Here is a 15,530-nt window from a genome sequence, read left to right on the forward strand (position 1 = left end):
GGTGTAGATATGGTGAGGGGGTGGGGGGATCCCAATTTTTCAACCATATTCTTGGTAGAGAGTTTTTTTTTTTCAAAAATCCAACAATAAAAACTATTGGCTTCTCTAAATGCATTTCCATATTAATATTAATTTTTAAAATTTCAACATGTTTTATAATTTTTCACTTGTAAGATAAGTTGGGAACCCAAAATCGTCAAAAAGGGGAATAAAAATTCTTACTGCACAATCTTTATAGGCGTTTTATTTTAAAGCACCTTTTTAAATCTTAACAGTGGGTTTCTAAAAAGAAAACAGTAAAATAAAAGAGGGAACAAACTGGCAAGGTTAAAGTACTCCTTTACACACACACACACACACACACGCACAATCACTTTCATGCCAGAATGACTGGCAGCATTGGCAAATAATGTCATCTGATGAAAGGATGGGTCAAACTATCACTTAGTGTTTATAGAAACCTAAAATACTAATGTTTTTGCTAAGAAATTAAATAGTTTGGGGAAATCAAAAAGCTACCAACAGCTGAACTATGAAATATGAAAATGAAACTGATTTTTAAAAACAGGAAAGACCAAAAATCTACTAGAAATTAAAAAAAATCAGCCTCAATTTTATTTTCTGATGTCAGACTAGTTATTAATTAGATGCCATTTGTTTGCAAAGGAGCAAAATTATAACTATCACTGGAACCTATCCTCAGCCACTTCAGTGCAGTTTCTAGCAGCACTATTTGGATACAAAAAGAATGTGGTCAGACAATGCCCCTGAAAACCCCATGGTTAGACCTTCCTTCAAATACATGTTCTTAGGGTCTTCACACACTACACACATGTATAGAAGAATAAATGAAGCTAGTATTTTGACAGAGATTACAAAAGTATGAACTATATACACTGAGTGATAACCCAAAGCGCTTAGAAAGCTATATTTACTTGCCTCCCAACTGACTGACAATGTTAATATTCACTATTCAAATTTTATCCTAAACATCTTTATTGGCTTGTTCCCCTCCCCAAACAAATACTAAAATATACTGGTTTGGGGTTTGCTCTATGCATTTTCCAAGAGCCAATCAAACAGCGACTTGCATCTCTCCTCACTGGAAGCTTTTTCCATCACTTCATAGTACTGAAGCACAGCCTGCAGGAGGTCTCCCACTTTCCATCCTTTCTCTTGTAATTGTTTTGAAAGCTAAGAACGAAAGAAAGATGTGTCAAACATTAACCAAAAACAATTTTATAACAAAGCTTTTATTTTTAGCTGAAACTAAGAATCCTGCTGTTTACAATTAAATAGTTTCCTAGTTATAACAAGGTCTTCCCCTCTAAACCGCTACCCCTTTACCCAAATTAAACATTTTCCCTTCTTCCCCTATATAAACACATCTCCTCCAGAGAATGACACTTTGGGATCGCTGGAGACAAAGCTCCACAAACCTTACCAAGCAAATAGTCTGCGTGGGAGTGCAGAGACTGAGTTTCTACAGGAAATTCTTCACCTAACTAAATACAACTGCCACACCCTCAATTAGAACATAAAATAATAAAGACAACGTCAAGCTCAATAAACGGATGTGGATTTTCCTTCCACAACATATAGTATGTTATTTTTCTGGAATACACACTCTAGCCTCAATGATGACATGGCTTTCTAAGTTAAAAAATGTTAATGTTTCAACATACATACATAAATACAGGTTTAAATAAATCCTGTTGTCCCACTCATGACATGCCTTCGTTCACTTCTTTTTCTACTAAGTTCTGTAAAAGTTCTTAAGTTTTGAAAGATCTGTAAGTTAAATTCTGAAAAACTAATTTGTGTTAACATATATATGCTTAACCTTTTTAGAAACAGCTTTATTGAGATAAAACTCACATAACATACAATTCACCCAAAGTGTCTTAGTCAATGGTTTTTAGTATGTTCTCCAAGTTGAATGCAACCATCACCACAATTAGAATATTTCTACCACACCAAAAGGAAACTTCCAATAAAGAAAATTATGCAACAAAAACCTTAAGACTGTAAACTGAAAATCTTGACTAATAAGGTATTTGGCACATAGTAAGCATCTTGTTTAAACTTTTATCGACTTTTAATTATGACAGCTTCTCATATGAATGAAACTGGATTATCAGAGAAAGATATATTAGGTACAATTATGAATCAATTAAATACAGAGAATAATTCAACTTTTTCATAAGAACACACACAATGCTTATTAATAGCATCTACCTTTGAGAGCTTAGTGTTATGCCAGGCATTAGACTAAGCATTTTTTTAACATTATATTTAATCCTCATAAACCCCTGTAAGGTAGATTCTATATTCATTTGCATAGCGCAGTTAGGGGCAATGAGACAGACTGGTGAACCTGCCTCTGGTTACCCAGCTAGAAAGAGGCAGAGCTGATGTCTGAACCCAAACTGTTGGATACTACAGCCTAAGCATTTAACCACTCTGCCATCACCAGGCATTTGTCAGACCAATCACATGACAAGAACATCATCTACTGTTAAATGTATACTAACACTCTATAAGGTAGGTACTTACTAGCATAAACTCCTTATTTGCAGAGTCATGAAAATAAAGTTCTGCAACTTCAGCCTCAGAGGCAATGAGCCATTGAAGAATAATCCTTAGCTGGGGGTCTACCGTGCATGGCTCCATGTCAATATTCGTAATTAGCAGTGTCTTTCCATCTTGCCCCAAACCTAGTATTTAAATGTAAACAATATAAAGTAAAACTCATCAATTTAACTCTCAATACTCTGGTTGTCAAGTAGATACAAATATTTTCCCTTTTTTAGGATTCTAATGAATGGTGAAAAAACATCCATCTTTTTCTAACCACACCATAACCTCAACTAAAACTTTTAAAGGGCAAAATAATGTAAAACAAAGGAACAACTTTGATCATTTATTGATTGCAAAAATGTAAAACACCATTTTAACGTAATGAATTCAAGTTCTATAAATACCATAATTTGATATAAATTATGACCAATGGGTTACAGAGAAAATAGAACTATAAAGCTATCATCACAATAAAAATTAAAATGAGGCTGGGCATGGTGGCTCAGGCCTATAATCCCAGCACTCTGGGAGGCCGAGGTGGGCAGATCACTTGAGGCCAAGAGTTCAAGACCAGCCTGCCCAACATGGTGAAACCCCATCACTACTAAATATACAAAATCCAGCCAGGTATGGTGGCACATGCCTGTAGTCCCAGGTACTCAGGAGGCTGTGGCACAAGAATCACTGGAACCCAGGAGGCAGGGGTTGCAGTGATCCGAAATTGTACCACTGCACTCCAGCCTGGGCAACGGAGCAAGACTGTCTCAAAAAACAAAAATCTCAAATAAAGAAGAGCAGCAACATTTGTGCAGCACATATTCCATCCTAAGTATTGTTCTAAGCTCTTTATATGTACAAACTCCTTTAATCCTCACAACCACTCTATGACGTAGAAACTATTATCGTATCCATCCTACAGGTGAGAGATCTGAGGCAATGAGAGCCCCAGAGTCCTCCAGTGGGGAAGTGGCTGAGCCAGGACATTTACACAGACAGTCTAGCTCCATGCTCTTAATCACTCATTCTTCAGACAAAACTGGGAGGAAATGCCATATGCAACCACTTACACCCAAAGCCAGATCAGGGAATTTTCTGGTATACTCCAAGTATCAAGATTATCTCTAATTTATTTTTTTTTTATGGTACTTTTGTTTTCATCACAAAGAGAGATCCATCTCTGTTGATGGAAATAATGACTTGTGGGCCAATATCATGCATTTAACATTCCTGCTGCTTAATGACACCTGAGCAATACGGAGTGCTGAGACCAGGACCCCTCCACCCCTTAACACACACCACAAGAGGTGAGCACCAGGGCATGCTGGCAGACATCATGCCAATATGTACCAGTAATGGAAAGACTGTTGACAGATGTCTCTGATTCTCTGCTACAGTTTGCAGGCCATTCTAGACCACTATTAATTATTTTCAGGATTTGTGTTGGTCCCTAATTTTTAATTTAAAAGATTTGGTCCACATTACTCTCTAAAAATAAATGTATTGTCTTTTCCCTCCCCTCTCTCAAACACTCTCAATCAAAAATAGGTTTGGTACACCACGGTACAAGGCATGGTCTCTGGGCCTTTTTGCAATCCTGCGGAGTTCAGGGGGCTGGAAGCTAAATCACCCCACTGCTTCTCTGCACTGCTGGTGTTTTCTCAGTTCAGGACTCCTGGTTGCCTGGCCTACAAGAACCTTCAAACAGCTCTCTCTTTAGAGAAGCCACTAACAATTAATGAAAAGGGGAGGGACTGACATCCTGCAACTACAAATTTCTTTTTTTTAAAAGAAGTTTGTTGCCTTAGGATTTCCATAATTTTGAGTCTTTCTATAAATCCAGACCAATCTATCTCCTAATTTACCAATCTCTAACAAATTTAAAGTTGGCTGTAACTTTCTATATAATGAGAAATACCTATAATCTCAAAAGCTCAGTAATGACATATCAACATATAATTAATCTCCTGTTTCTACCTACTCACAAAAGAAATCCTTAACAGCCTGGTTAGTGCCAAAAGTAATCTTTTTCAAAATAAATTTCGTATTTATATTAACTTGTATCTTTTTTCTTAATCATTCCTCAGTAAAGCTAGTTAAGCAATTGCTAGTTCATTAGAGAATACTTACCACATGCATTTATACCATGTGTAGCCTTTAGAATAACTGTTCACAGGTGTTACTTGAGAAAAGGCATAGAACTTTTATAAACAAAGTCAACACTTTTTTATTGAACAAGAATGAAACAAATATTGCAGTAGGGAATATCAATATCAAATATCAATAACACTAAAAATATTGCCCCATCTCGACTTTGTATCTGATGAGAAAAACTGACTTCTAGAAGCCCTATATAAAGAATGTCGACTTCCAGAGACATTAAAACTAAAAAAAAAATAATCTTAAGTCTAAAGATTGCAGCTTAAAAATTGGGATGTGACTTCCCTAAACAAGGTGTTAAACTTATTTAAAATTCAGGTGTCATAAAGTAAATTTCGAGAAATTCTTTTTAGCTATTTTCTGTTTGCCTGCTTCTAGAGAAGCAATTTTTAAAACATCACTAGTTCAAAAACAAGTATCTCAAAGAGTACAAATACTTTTATAAGTGCCACTTTATAGAAGACATTATTGGTATTTTCAAAATTAAGAAAAAATTAGACTTTTAGAAAAAAATTCAACCACCATCTGAATATAATGAAAACCCAGCTTCAAAGTAAAGTTTCTAAATTCACTCAGATGAATAAACTCAGATATTTTAACATATGAATTAAGGATTACAAACCATAATCCAAAACTGTGGCCAATGATATCTAGTACTGACATACTTCATTAAGGAAGGATCTGAATATTTTCTTCAAATATGAATATGTGTGAGTGAAGCACTGGAACTGGGGGAGGGAAGAAGAATTAACTTAGAAATATCTTTTAAACAAGATAAGTAAAAATATTACTGACTCACCTAAGTTTGACATGAAACCCTAGTTCTACAAGTTACCAGTTTGGAAGGAAAATAATATGCCATAGTTAAAATAAATTATCTTATGAGTAAGAATTTTAGCTTTTATATTTTGAAAATAATTATGTGGAGAGATTATAATTAATTTATCTCAAATAATCAAATAATTCTCATGAAGTTTTTCTTTTCTTTTTTTTTTTTTTTTTTTTTTTTTTTTTTTTTTTTTTTTTTTTTTTTTTTGAGTCAGAGTCTCTGGCTCTGTCACCCAGGCTGGAGTGCAGTGGCATGATCTCAGTTCACTGGAACCTCTGCCTCCCAGGTTCAAGCGAATCCTGTGCCTCAGCCTCTCGAATAGCTGGGACGACAGGCACCCACCACCATGCCCAGCTAATTTTTGTATTTTCAGTAGAGATGGGGTTTCACCATGTTGGCCAGGCCGGTCTTGAACTCCTGGCCTCAAGCAATCCACCCACCTCAGCCATCCAAAATGCTGGGAATATAGGCGTGAGCCACCGTGCCTGCCCAGTATTTCTTTACACCAATGACAATTTCATTAGTGTAGCAATCAAATAAAACTACTCAGCGAAGGATCTAAAAGTGGACAAACAAAATTAGTTCAAAAATACCCTGATTTATAATGTTTTACACAAATAACCTAGAGCCTATCTGACAAAAATGCATAAAGACTCTTCTAGGAAACCTTACACAAAAGACATGCCAACACTTTGAAAAACAAATCAAATTACCTTCTACTTCATCCTCATGCTCTTCATCTTTATCATCTGGTCCATCACTTATGAATAAAATAGCAGAAGTAGTTACAAAAAAAACTTTAATTAATAATGGTATCAAAACAAATTCTTAAAAATGTGGTAATGAATGTTACAATATGACATGTGACATTTAGAAAGGGGAGAAATGACAATTAAAAAAGGAAGCTTTGCTTCTCACATCATTTCATGTTAAAATCTGAATTGCAAATGATCCCTAAAGTTATTAAAACCAAGAAATCCTACCTTACCATGATATATATAAGTGCCATGTAATTTCATAGTATTATTCAATTTAAAATCATTTAAAGTTGAAATAGTCTACTAATTTAATGTAGCATTTGAATCTCACAAAATGCCAGGAATAATTTGTTAATGGTTTAGCTGATGCAATTTATATAATTTTTTAATACAGTAAAAACACTTTTTACTTATACCTTTCTTATACATAAAATAAAATCACATACAAAAAAAAAATAACAAAAAAACCCAACAGAAATCCTGTAGGAAGCAAGCTCTTTTGAATGAAATAATTGGTAGAATGAAAAATAGCAAGCAGAGCAACACATGCATAACAGTGACACATTTTGCAATTAGATGTCAGTCATATCTTAGCATAGTTGAATTTTTTCATTAGATGTGAATTCATCAAGCAGAATCATGTCAAAATACAGGAGAAAAGCAGGTTGATATATACTGGCATTGTAACCCACATTCTTTGAAGAAAATGACATCATGCATTAGTGGTGACAGACTCATCAGTTTTTAAGTTTCTAGACTGGACCAACCTGTCTGATGTTGGAAAGGATAAATTGTCCTCATACAAATCTCCTTCTAAACCAAGACTGCTCCAGCTACTGCTGTTACCATTACTGCCAGAGGAAGAAAAGAACAGAGCTGAACTAGAAAATGAATAGTAGAAAAGACCTTTGTTTTCCTTGGAACAGCTTCTGTCCTTGATAACTGCAGATGTTCTGAAGCTGTCACAATGAAGGGGAACATCCAGAGTGGAGAGAGACCATCACTGCTACTCTAAACGGGGCCTGACAAGTTCAGAGATTTGGGAGTTTTTTCTTTCTTCTCAATAGATCATGAAAATTATCTAAACTTGTATTTTACAGATTAACAGAATGGCTTTTAGGACAGCAAATGAACGCATGAATTAATAAGTTTCACAGGAAAGTTAATGTCTTAAGATCAATCTTGAACTCTAATTTGTGAAATGCCAATACCTTTCAATTTGGATAAAGTTAAAAAAAAAAACAGGTTAACGTTCTCTCAGGTCTTTAGATAGTGCAAAGCAGTGACAGGTTTGGGTGAGGGGATGTCGGGGGAGATGAGACGGAAGGCTCCAAGACATAGTCCCAAACAGACCTTTTCTAACTATTTGGGCAAAACATGTTTCAGATTTTAAAATACTATTATGTCAATGATCTTCGTTTCATATATTATGTATAATTCAGTATGTATAATTCACCTCCAAGTAGGTGGCAAATAACAAACATTTTCTTCAGAATACAGCTAGAATAGCCAAGACTAAATCAAGCATTACACTTGTCTAGTTGGTCAGTCACAAATACCACATACAGATAACGTCTTACACTACCTAATCAACTGAAGAAGAAAGCAACTATTTTCTAAAACTGCAGCAAAGCAATTTTTAAAAAAAGCAACCATGTTCAGAAATAAAATTAAATTCAAATTTTCAGATTAAAACCCTCAGCATGCAATTTAAAAATTCTAATCATTTCTAATTATTAAACATTAGTAAGCACATTAGTTGGCAGTGATAAGCAGCTATTTTTCCCAATATTAGGCTAGGCAATTATAAAAAGTAATATTTATACAAACCAAAATTTTGGTTCTAAAAAAGTAAACATAAAATCATTTCATGTACAGCAGTAAATGCTGATATGGTTACCAAAAAAAGGTGATTACTTCAAGTTCTAAAAAACTTCCAAGCAATCTCAAATAATTTGCATAGTTATATTCACTCTAACATGATCAAACTATCACAAATCATAATGTATTAGAGAGTAAAAATTAAAACTGAGCAGGGTCTTTTTAACATATGTTCAAACAAATATAGCTCTATTATAAAACTGTTCAAACCCATGTAGTTCACTGTCAGATAAACTAAAAATAAGAAAATATACAAATAAAGAATGGACAGACAGCTGTGAGCCAAGGAGAAAAAGAAAATTAGTCATCTCAAACACTCTATTTCTATTAATAGAAAGATTATAGCAAAGAAAAAAATATATAAAATTTTACCCATCATAACGATTCTTCCACTTAATAATAAAAATCCATCACCTACCTATTACATAAATATTAAAACAAAAACAGCTAAACGAAGTAAAGACCAAAAATTCAAATTCTCTCTAATCTTATCCCCCTCCCTCTTTGTGCCTCCAAATGGGTATTTGAAGTCATTCTTCATAAAAAGCCACTTCTAACTAGATGACTGTATACATTTTTCATCTAACCAGGACACTTTTTTAAATGAAAGGCCTCACCATTAATAATTACAACAGAACAGCAGAAGTAAGCCAAACTATCCTAAGTGGGAAGTATGATCACCCTGTATTAACCCAACATTAAAAAAATTTCTTAAGAGTTTTCCTGCTTCACTCTTGAAACACTACCCTGCTTCCATCATTTTCTTTTATGCCTTTTCATATTTCCTGTGTCTAGCACAGGAGTACTCCAGCCAGTGGTATAAGTACTGCAGTGGTCCAGTACCTGCTTATCAAGCATGCAGATTCTCAGGACCCTCCACTGACTTCATAAATCTTCATCTCTGGAGGTGAGACCCTGGAAACTGTATATGCAGCAAGCATACCACCAATCCTGGATGAGCCCCGCGATCTTTTTCTCTGTGCCAGAACCTTAATGCCATGCAGCATTACATTAAGTCACGTTACAACGGTGGTCAATGGAAACACAGGTCTTTTTCTGACAAAATGCCATTAAGCCAGGTTTGCTCCCCACTTAAGTTCAAATATTAATCATTAATTTTCTGAGCTTAAATGCATTTATCCATGTTAAACATAATTATTTTAACCTCAGCCTGATTTGGTCTTTTTAACCTTTGTTCTGTTCATGGGATTCTTTTTTCAGCCTGTGTTGAATCACCCACAAATGGGTATTCCACATCATTAATAAATAATGCTAAGGAGGACAGAACTAAGGACAGAAACTGGTAAGATGATTCCTTTTTTCTCATCAAATTAGATAACATTCAGCACAGAGTTGTTCAACTGACTACAAGTCCTCTTAATGCTGCTAGCCTCTACCCACACCTCAGTCTCCCATTTTAACGCCAGGATTTCCTGTCAACACTGTCAACCCCACTGAAATCCTAGAAGCCTGTGTTTCTCAAAATGAGAGAAGAAACTAAATGTTAGTATCCTTTTCTAGATAAAGTTATGGAAAATGGCCAAATCGTGATTTGTGACATTGCCCCCACTTGTTTCTACTAGTTTTAAACACTGTCTTTTTGGACCTAGATTTTAAAAAATATTGATGGTATATATAGTACCATAATAAACTATGAAATATATTTTACAAAATATTAATATTTCCAGGTTAATCCAAGCATCAAACAAAACTCTCCGAGATTAAGCGTTCTATCAGGTAAAAAGCCATTTCCTTTCCTTATGCTACCTCATTCCCTCTTCCAAGAGTCGCCTTCCCTCCCACACCTTGTTTGCCATTTCCAGGGGCTAAGTTCAACTGATGGTTCACAGGTCCTTTCCACACATGTCTGAAACTAGCAGTATGCTGAAAACCCTTTCCTCCCTCACGATTCCGCTACAAATGGTATCTATTATTTCTAGTTATCAGTTAATGTGGATAAAGAGTTATAGAATTTTATAGGTCAGAAAGGTCTTTAGGTAGAGGTTAAGACTATAAGAAACAACTGTCTCATAATTAACAAAATATTTCAAACACCACTGTTATGAACAAAGTTAACTAAGAAAAGTTATATATGAGATAAGTGCCTTGTGCTACACAAAATCATATTTTTATAATGGCTTTGACTTATGTATTTTCAATCATTCAAGTATAAGTGTTCCAGGTCATTTTGTTCCTAACAGCAGGACAAGTAAAGACTCTCACCCCACCAAAAAGATACTATTTCAACTAATATCAGGAAAATTATAGGGTTATTTTGACGCCTTTTACAGACAACTTTTTTCTTGTTCTTTCAAGAAAAAAAAGGATGCTTTTTAAAGTGAAAAAAAATATTTTCCTCAGAAGTTCATAAAAAGTTCGGGAGAAGCTTAAAAGGAATAAATTAAACGTATGCAATATTTTTCAAATCAACTATTGGCACACCCAAATAAAATTAGCTGGGCTACTTACTGTATTAAATAAGTATTAAAAACAATTAGAAATACGTTGTGAATAATAAAATACATGTTGAAAGTAATAGCATATTTTCAAATTTAGAATTTTAAAATAATAATGTAAATTTATAGCTCACTTCTGAGATCTGAGGACCGAAATTACACAATTACATGCAAAAGTGTAGTTACCTTTCACTGAGATGATGAAAACTGCTGCTTTCATCTTGGTGTTCATCTTCAAAACTTAAGTTAGACCAGCTACCAGTGCTGTCATCACCAATACTGAGGTTCATCTGCTGGCTACCGACAGACTCGGCTGACTGAAAGTCTTCCATTTCTTTTGAACTAAAAAGAAGAAAAAAAGAAAAAAAAATCAAATTGAAAGCATCCCAGATACTGAACTTACAAGACTATCAATTTGATGATAAAGATGATAAAAACAAGAAATGGTATTCAGAGTCAGACCAGTGGCTCGTGTAATCCTTTATTTGAGTCTGCCAATAAAGAGACTGTAGGATAGAGTATTAATTTCAGAGATAACTGAGGTACCCACCAACAGCCATAACTTAGTTAATCTCCAGTGGATCTATCCCTAGGGCATTATTTCTCTAAATTCTATTTAAAGCAGTTCATTTTTCAACTGAGATACTACGGGGAATACAAGTTCCTAAGTTTATCATCTACTTTGTAAAACAGTACTTTTATTTATATTAAAGGAGTCTCTTTCTGGCTTTAAGAACAAAAAAGTAGTTCAAGAAATTCTAATATTGTCAATCAAACCTGTATTCAAACTAATCAAATCTCTCCAAGATTTTGAGCACAGATCATATATGACCCCTTTCATTTTTCTCAATAAGAGGCATTTATACTTTTATTCCATCACCACAAGAAAGTCCATTCACTGCTCAACTATTTTAATTGCCCCACTTTATGCCCCATTTTATGTTCAACAAAGTAGTCCAAAGTGATGTTTTCATAAAAAGAAAAAATGTCAGTCTTCTGATCAAAACCTTCCAATGGCTTCCCACCAATCCAAATAAGAGCCTAAATCCTTAAAACATACTGCCTGTCCCCTCTTATAACATCCATCTGAACTCCTACTGTTCTCCCTGGTCCACTCCTCCCACTTCAGCAACACAAGCCTCTCTGTTGTTTCCCAAACATGCACAGTCCCACCCCTATGCCTGGAAATCTGTTCTCTGTGACTCCCACATGACTTATTCTCACTTCGCCTTTGGTTTTTGGCTCAAATATTACTTTGCCAGTATTGCTTCCCCTGCTACCTATTCAAAACTGTAAACCAGCCCTAACGGCCACCGCCACTGTCACCACCGGCACTCTCTAATCCCTAACTCCCTACCTTGCTTTATTTTTCCCCCAAAGCACTTACCACTATGTGTCATACTATATATTTTACTTACCTATTGTCTTATTCCACTATAACATAAGCACCAAGAGAATGCAGATTTTTGCCTATTTTACTTACTTCTGTATCACAGTGCTATCCCCAGAATAGCCCCTGAATTGCCCCCCATTTTTTCAGCTATTCTAATTTTGTAAGATACAGAATGATACTGAGCGTTTCAAGCATAGGCACATTATAGTTCTGAACCATAATAGATTACTACTTTGGTTTTTTTGAATACTGTTCCTAATATGTGCCACATTCTCATGGTTTTTGGCTGAAATGACCCAAAGGATGAGATCCAGAGAAGAGTTTTTAATGACCATGAGGTTATACTGGCTCGGAATGATAGCTCAGAATATAATCTTTTTGTTGGCTAAAAATGCACTACCAGCCAGGCACGTGGCTCATGCTTGTAAACTCAGCACTTTGGGAAGCTAGGGCGGGATGACTGCTTGAGCTCAGGAGTTCAAGATCAGCCTGAGCAACATAGTGAGATCTCATCTCTACAAACAACGAAACAACAAACAAAAATAAATAAAAATGTACTATCACATAATTTCTCACTTGCATTCACACGCCACTTCTCTGTTCATTATAGTTTGTGAAATATTTATGGTCATGTTCATGAATCAAACAAAAAAGGGACATCAAGTGAAAAAGCCCAAATAATACCCCTAAAGAATAATCCATCTGAATGAATCTCTTTTCAAGCTTGAAAGACAAATTTAACTTTAGAAATAAAAAATGTTAAACAGTAAACTCTACACACTACAGTCAACTTCCCTTAGTCAGTACTTACAGAACCCTAGCACAATTATTAAAAAGAGAAGCAGGAAAAGAATTATTCCAGCCTTAATAAAAAGCTGAAAGTGGGCAGCACTAGCTTACAAGGAAGAACTTTAGGGGCCTATCTACTCACCCAACTCTAAGAAGGAAAAGTGGAAATTACTGAGAAAACCAATGAGAAAGGCATTTGCTAGCCCCTGAGCGTGATGTCTGGAAAACTTCAGAGGACAGTCTCTCTTCCTCCCGTGAGGCTGGGAGGAAAGGGGGATGGGGCCATAGGGCAGACAGGACTGGACTGAGAAGTAAAAAGTAAAATAGCCTGAAGCAACCTGTAAGAGGAAAATTCTTTCAATTGTTAAAAGGCCTTATTACCTATTCATGAGAATATTTATTAACCATTTATTATGTTTATCATCATACTAGGAACTGGTATGTAGTGAACAAGAAAATGTGGATCTAGGACAGAGGTTCACAACTGTTTTCTATAAGGGGCATGATATGGTTTGGCTCTGTGTCCCCACGCAAATCGCATCTCAAATTGTAACCCCCAGGGAGGGACCTGGTGGGAGGTGATTGAATCAGGAGGGCAGCCTCTTCCATGCTGTTGTCATGACCGTGAGGGAATTCTCATGAGAGCTGATGGTTTTAAGTGTCTGGCAGCTCCCCTCCCTCTCTCCTGCTGCCTTGTGAAGAAGGTACTTGCTTCCCCTTTGCCTTGTGCCATGACTGTAAGTCTCCCGAGGTTTTCCCAGTCATGCAGAACTGTGAGTCAATTAAACCTCCTTTGTTTATAAATTACTCAGTCCCAGGGAGTATCTTTATAGCAGTGTGAAAATGAACTAATACAGGTCAGATAGGAAGTACATAGGTACTGCTGGTCATAGAGCCTCTGTCCCAACTACTCAACTCTGCCATTATAGCACAAAGGCAGCCACAGAAATATGTAATTGAATGAGCATGGTTGTGTCCCAATAAAACTTTATTTATAAATACTGAAATTTGAATTTCATATAATGTCCACGTCACAAAATATAATTTGATTTTTTTTCAACCATTAAAAAAAAAAAACCATGAAATCTGTTCGTAGCTTGCAATCCATACAAAAACCACCAGTAGGCCACATTTGGCCCACAGACTGTAGTTTGCCAACCCCTGGTCTAGTAGAAAGAAGGCTGCCTGATTAGGGCAAATAGAGACCTCTCCTAATTCACTAGAAACCTACAGCATCTCTCATCTCAAGCAGATGCTATGAGGCAACTGGATTCAAGAATCCTGGTCAAGCTGGATCTCCCTATTTTAAGATGGATAAGAAAAGAGGCAGACCATGTCATGGCTTTGACAGAAGCTACTCAAAAATCTGGAATATCATGTGACTCAATTAAATTCCACGTCAACTTAAAGCATTTTCTCTTTCCAGCAGGACTTACAAATATCATCCTATCAACTAATAACACAAGTTGGTCCTGATATCTTCTCAGGGACAAAGAAGGTTTAAAGTGAAAAACTCTAAGTTGTTATTAAAGAATCACTGAGCATGGCTGGGTACAGTGGCTCACGCCTGTGATCCCAGCACTTTGGGAAGCTGAAGTGGGCAGATCACCTGAGGTCAGGAGTTCGAGACCAGCCTGGCCAACTTGGTGAAACCCTGTCTCTACTAAAAATATAAAAATGAGCTGGGCGTGGTGGTGGGTGACTGTAATCTCAGCTACTAGGGAGGCTGAGGCACAAGAATCGCTTGAACCTGGGAGGCAAAGGTTGCAGTGAGCTGAGATTGTGCCACTACACTCCAGCCTGGGCAACAAGTGTGAGACTCCATCTCAAAAAAAAAAAAAAAAAAAAAGAATCACTAAGCACAAGAGATAACTACTGAAAACAGGACACTGTAGGACTACCAGAAAGAACTGTCCCCTTAGATTGTGAACTAATCAAGAGAAATGGTGTTAAGTATGTAAAGAATTTTCGCTTTCTTCCTCAGAGCAGTTTGATTAAACCATGGTCTTTATAAGAAAACTTACCCTTGTGAATGAAGAAAGGTATACAAAAATTTAGTCTCACAACAGTAAATTAATATGGTAATATTCTACATTTACTAAAGGATAGTCCCCCCTTATCCCTGGGGGATATGATCTAAGATACCCAGTGGACGTCTGAAACTGCAGATAGCATCAAGCCCTGTACATACCAGGTTTGTGGATCTGATAACTGAGATACCTTCTAAGTGACTAACAGGTGAACAGCACATGCAGTGTGGATAAACTGGACAAAGGGGTCATTCACATCCCGAGACGGTGTGAGATTTCATCATGCTACTCAGAACATGCAACTTAAAACTTATGAATCGTTCATTTCTGGAATTTTCCATTTAATATTTTCAGATTGAGGAAAGCAAAATTGAGAATAAGGGGGGACTACTATATAAAATTCTCTAGCTATTTATTTAATTCAACTTTACCTACTTCATAGTTCTATGAACTTGGATAAGGTGATTATTTTCTCCAACTCTCATTTTCCAGCTCTGTAAATGGATAACACCTTCCCTCAAAAGGGATCAGGGGACCAAAATATATAAAAGTCATGTGTAGGATGTGAAACAATACATAAATGCAATAGGGAAAATTTTTGTTTATGTAGGGTTAAAAATAATCATTCCTTTATGAGCAGGACCTAAGACATATAGG

At 35.9% G+C, this 15,530-nt stretch overlaps 1 protein-coding gene across 1 annotated transcript in view; it reads right to left on the reverse strand.

The window, feature by feature from the left end:
* Positions 1 to 597: 597 nt before the first annotated feature.
* AKAP11 (A kinase (PRKA) anchor protein 11) overlaps positions 598 to 15,530 on the reverse strand; it is a 47,989-nt gene continuing 33,056 nt past the window's right edge. Inside the window, exons 8-12 of the mRNA XM_011974634.1 lie at positions 10,848 to 11,003; positions 7,092 to 7,175; positions 6,280 to 6,326; positions 2,557 to 2,717; positions 598 to 1,194 (exon numbers count right to left, since the gene is read on the reverse strand). Coding sequence (XP_011830024.1) covers positions 1,054 to 1,194; positions 2,557 to 2,717; positions 6,280 to 6,326; positions 7,092 to 7,175; positions 10,848 to 11,003 — 589 coding nt within the window. The 3' untranslated portion in view covers positions 598 to 1,053. The remainder of the gene's footprint in view (positions 1,195 to 2,556; positions 2,718 to 6,279; positions 6,327 to 7,091; positions 7,176 to 10,847; positions 11,004 to 15,530) is intronic.

This window comes from Mandrillus leucophaeus, unplaced genomic scaffold (genome assembly GCF_000951045.1).
Source record: "Mandrillus leucophaeus isolate KB7577 unplaced genomic scaffold, Mleu.le_1.0 Scaffold147, whole genome shotgun sequence".
In the NCBI taxonomy this organism is placed as follows: domain Eukaryota; kingdom Metazoa; phylum Chordata; class Mammalia; order Primates; family Cercopithecidae; genus Mandrillus; species Mandrillus leucophaeus.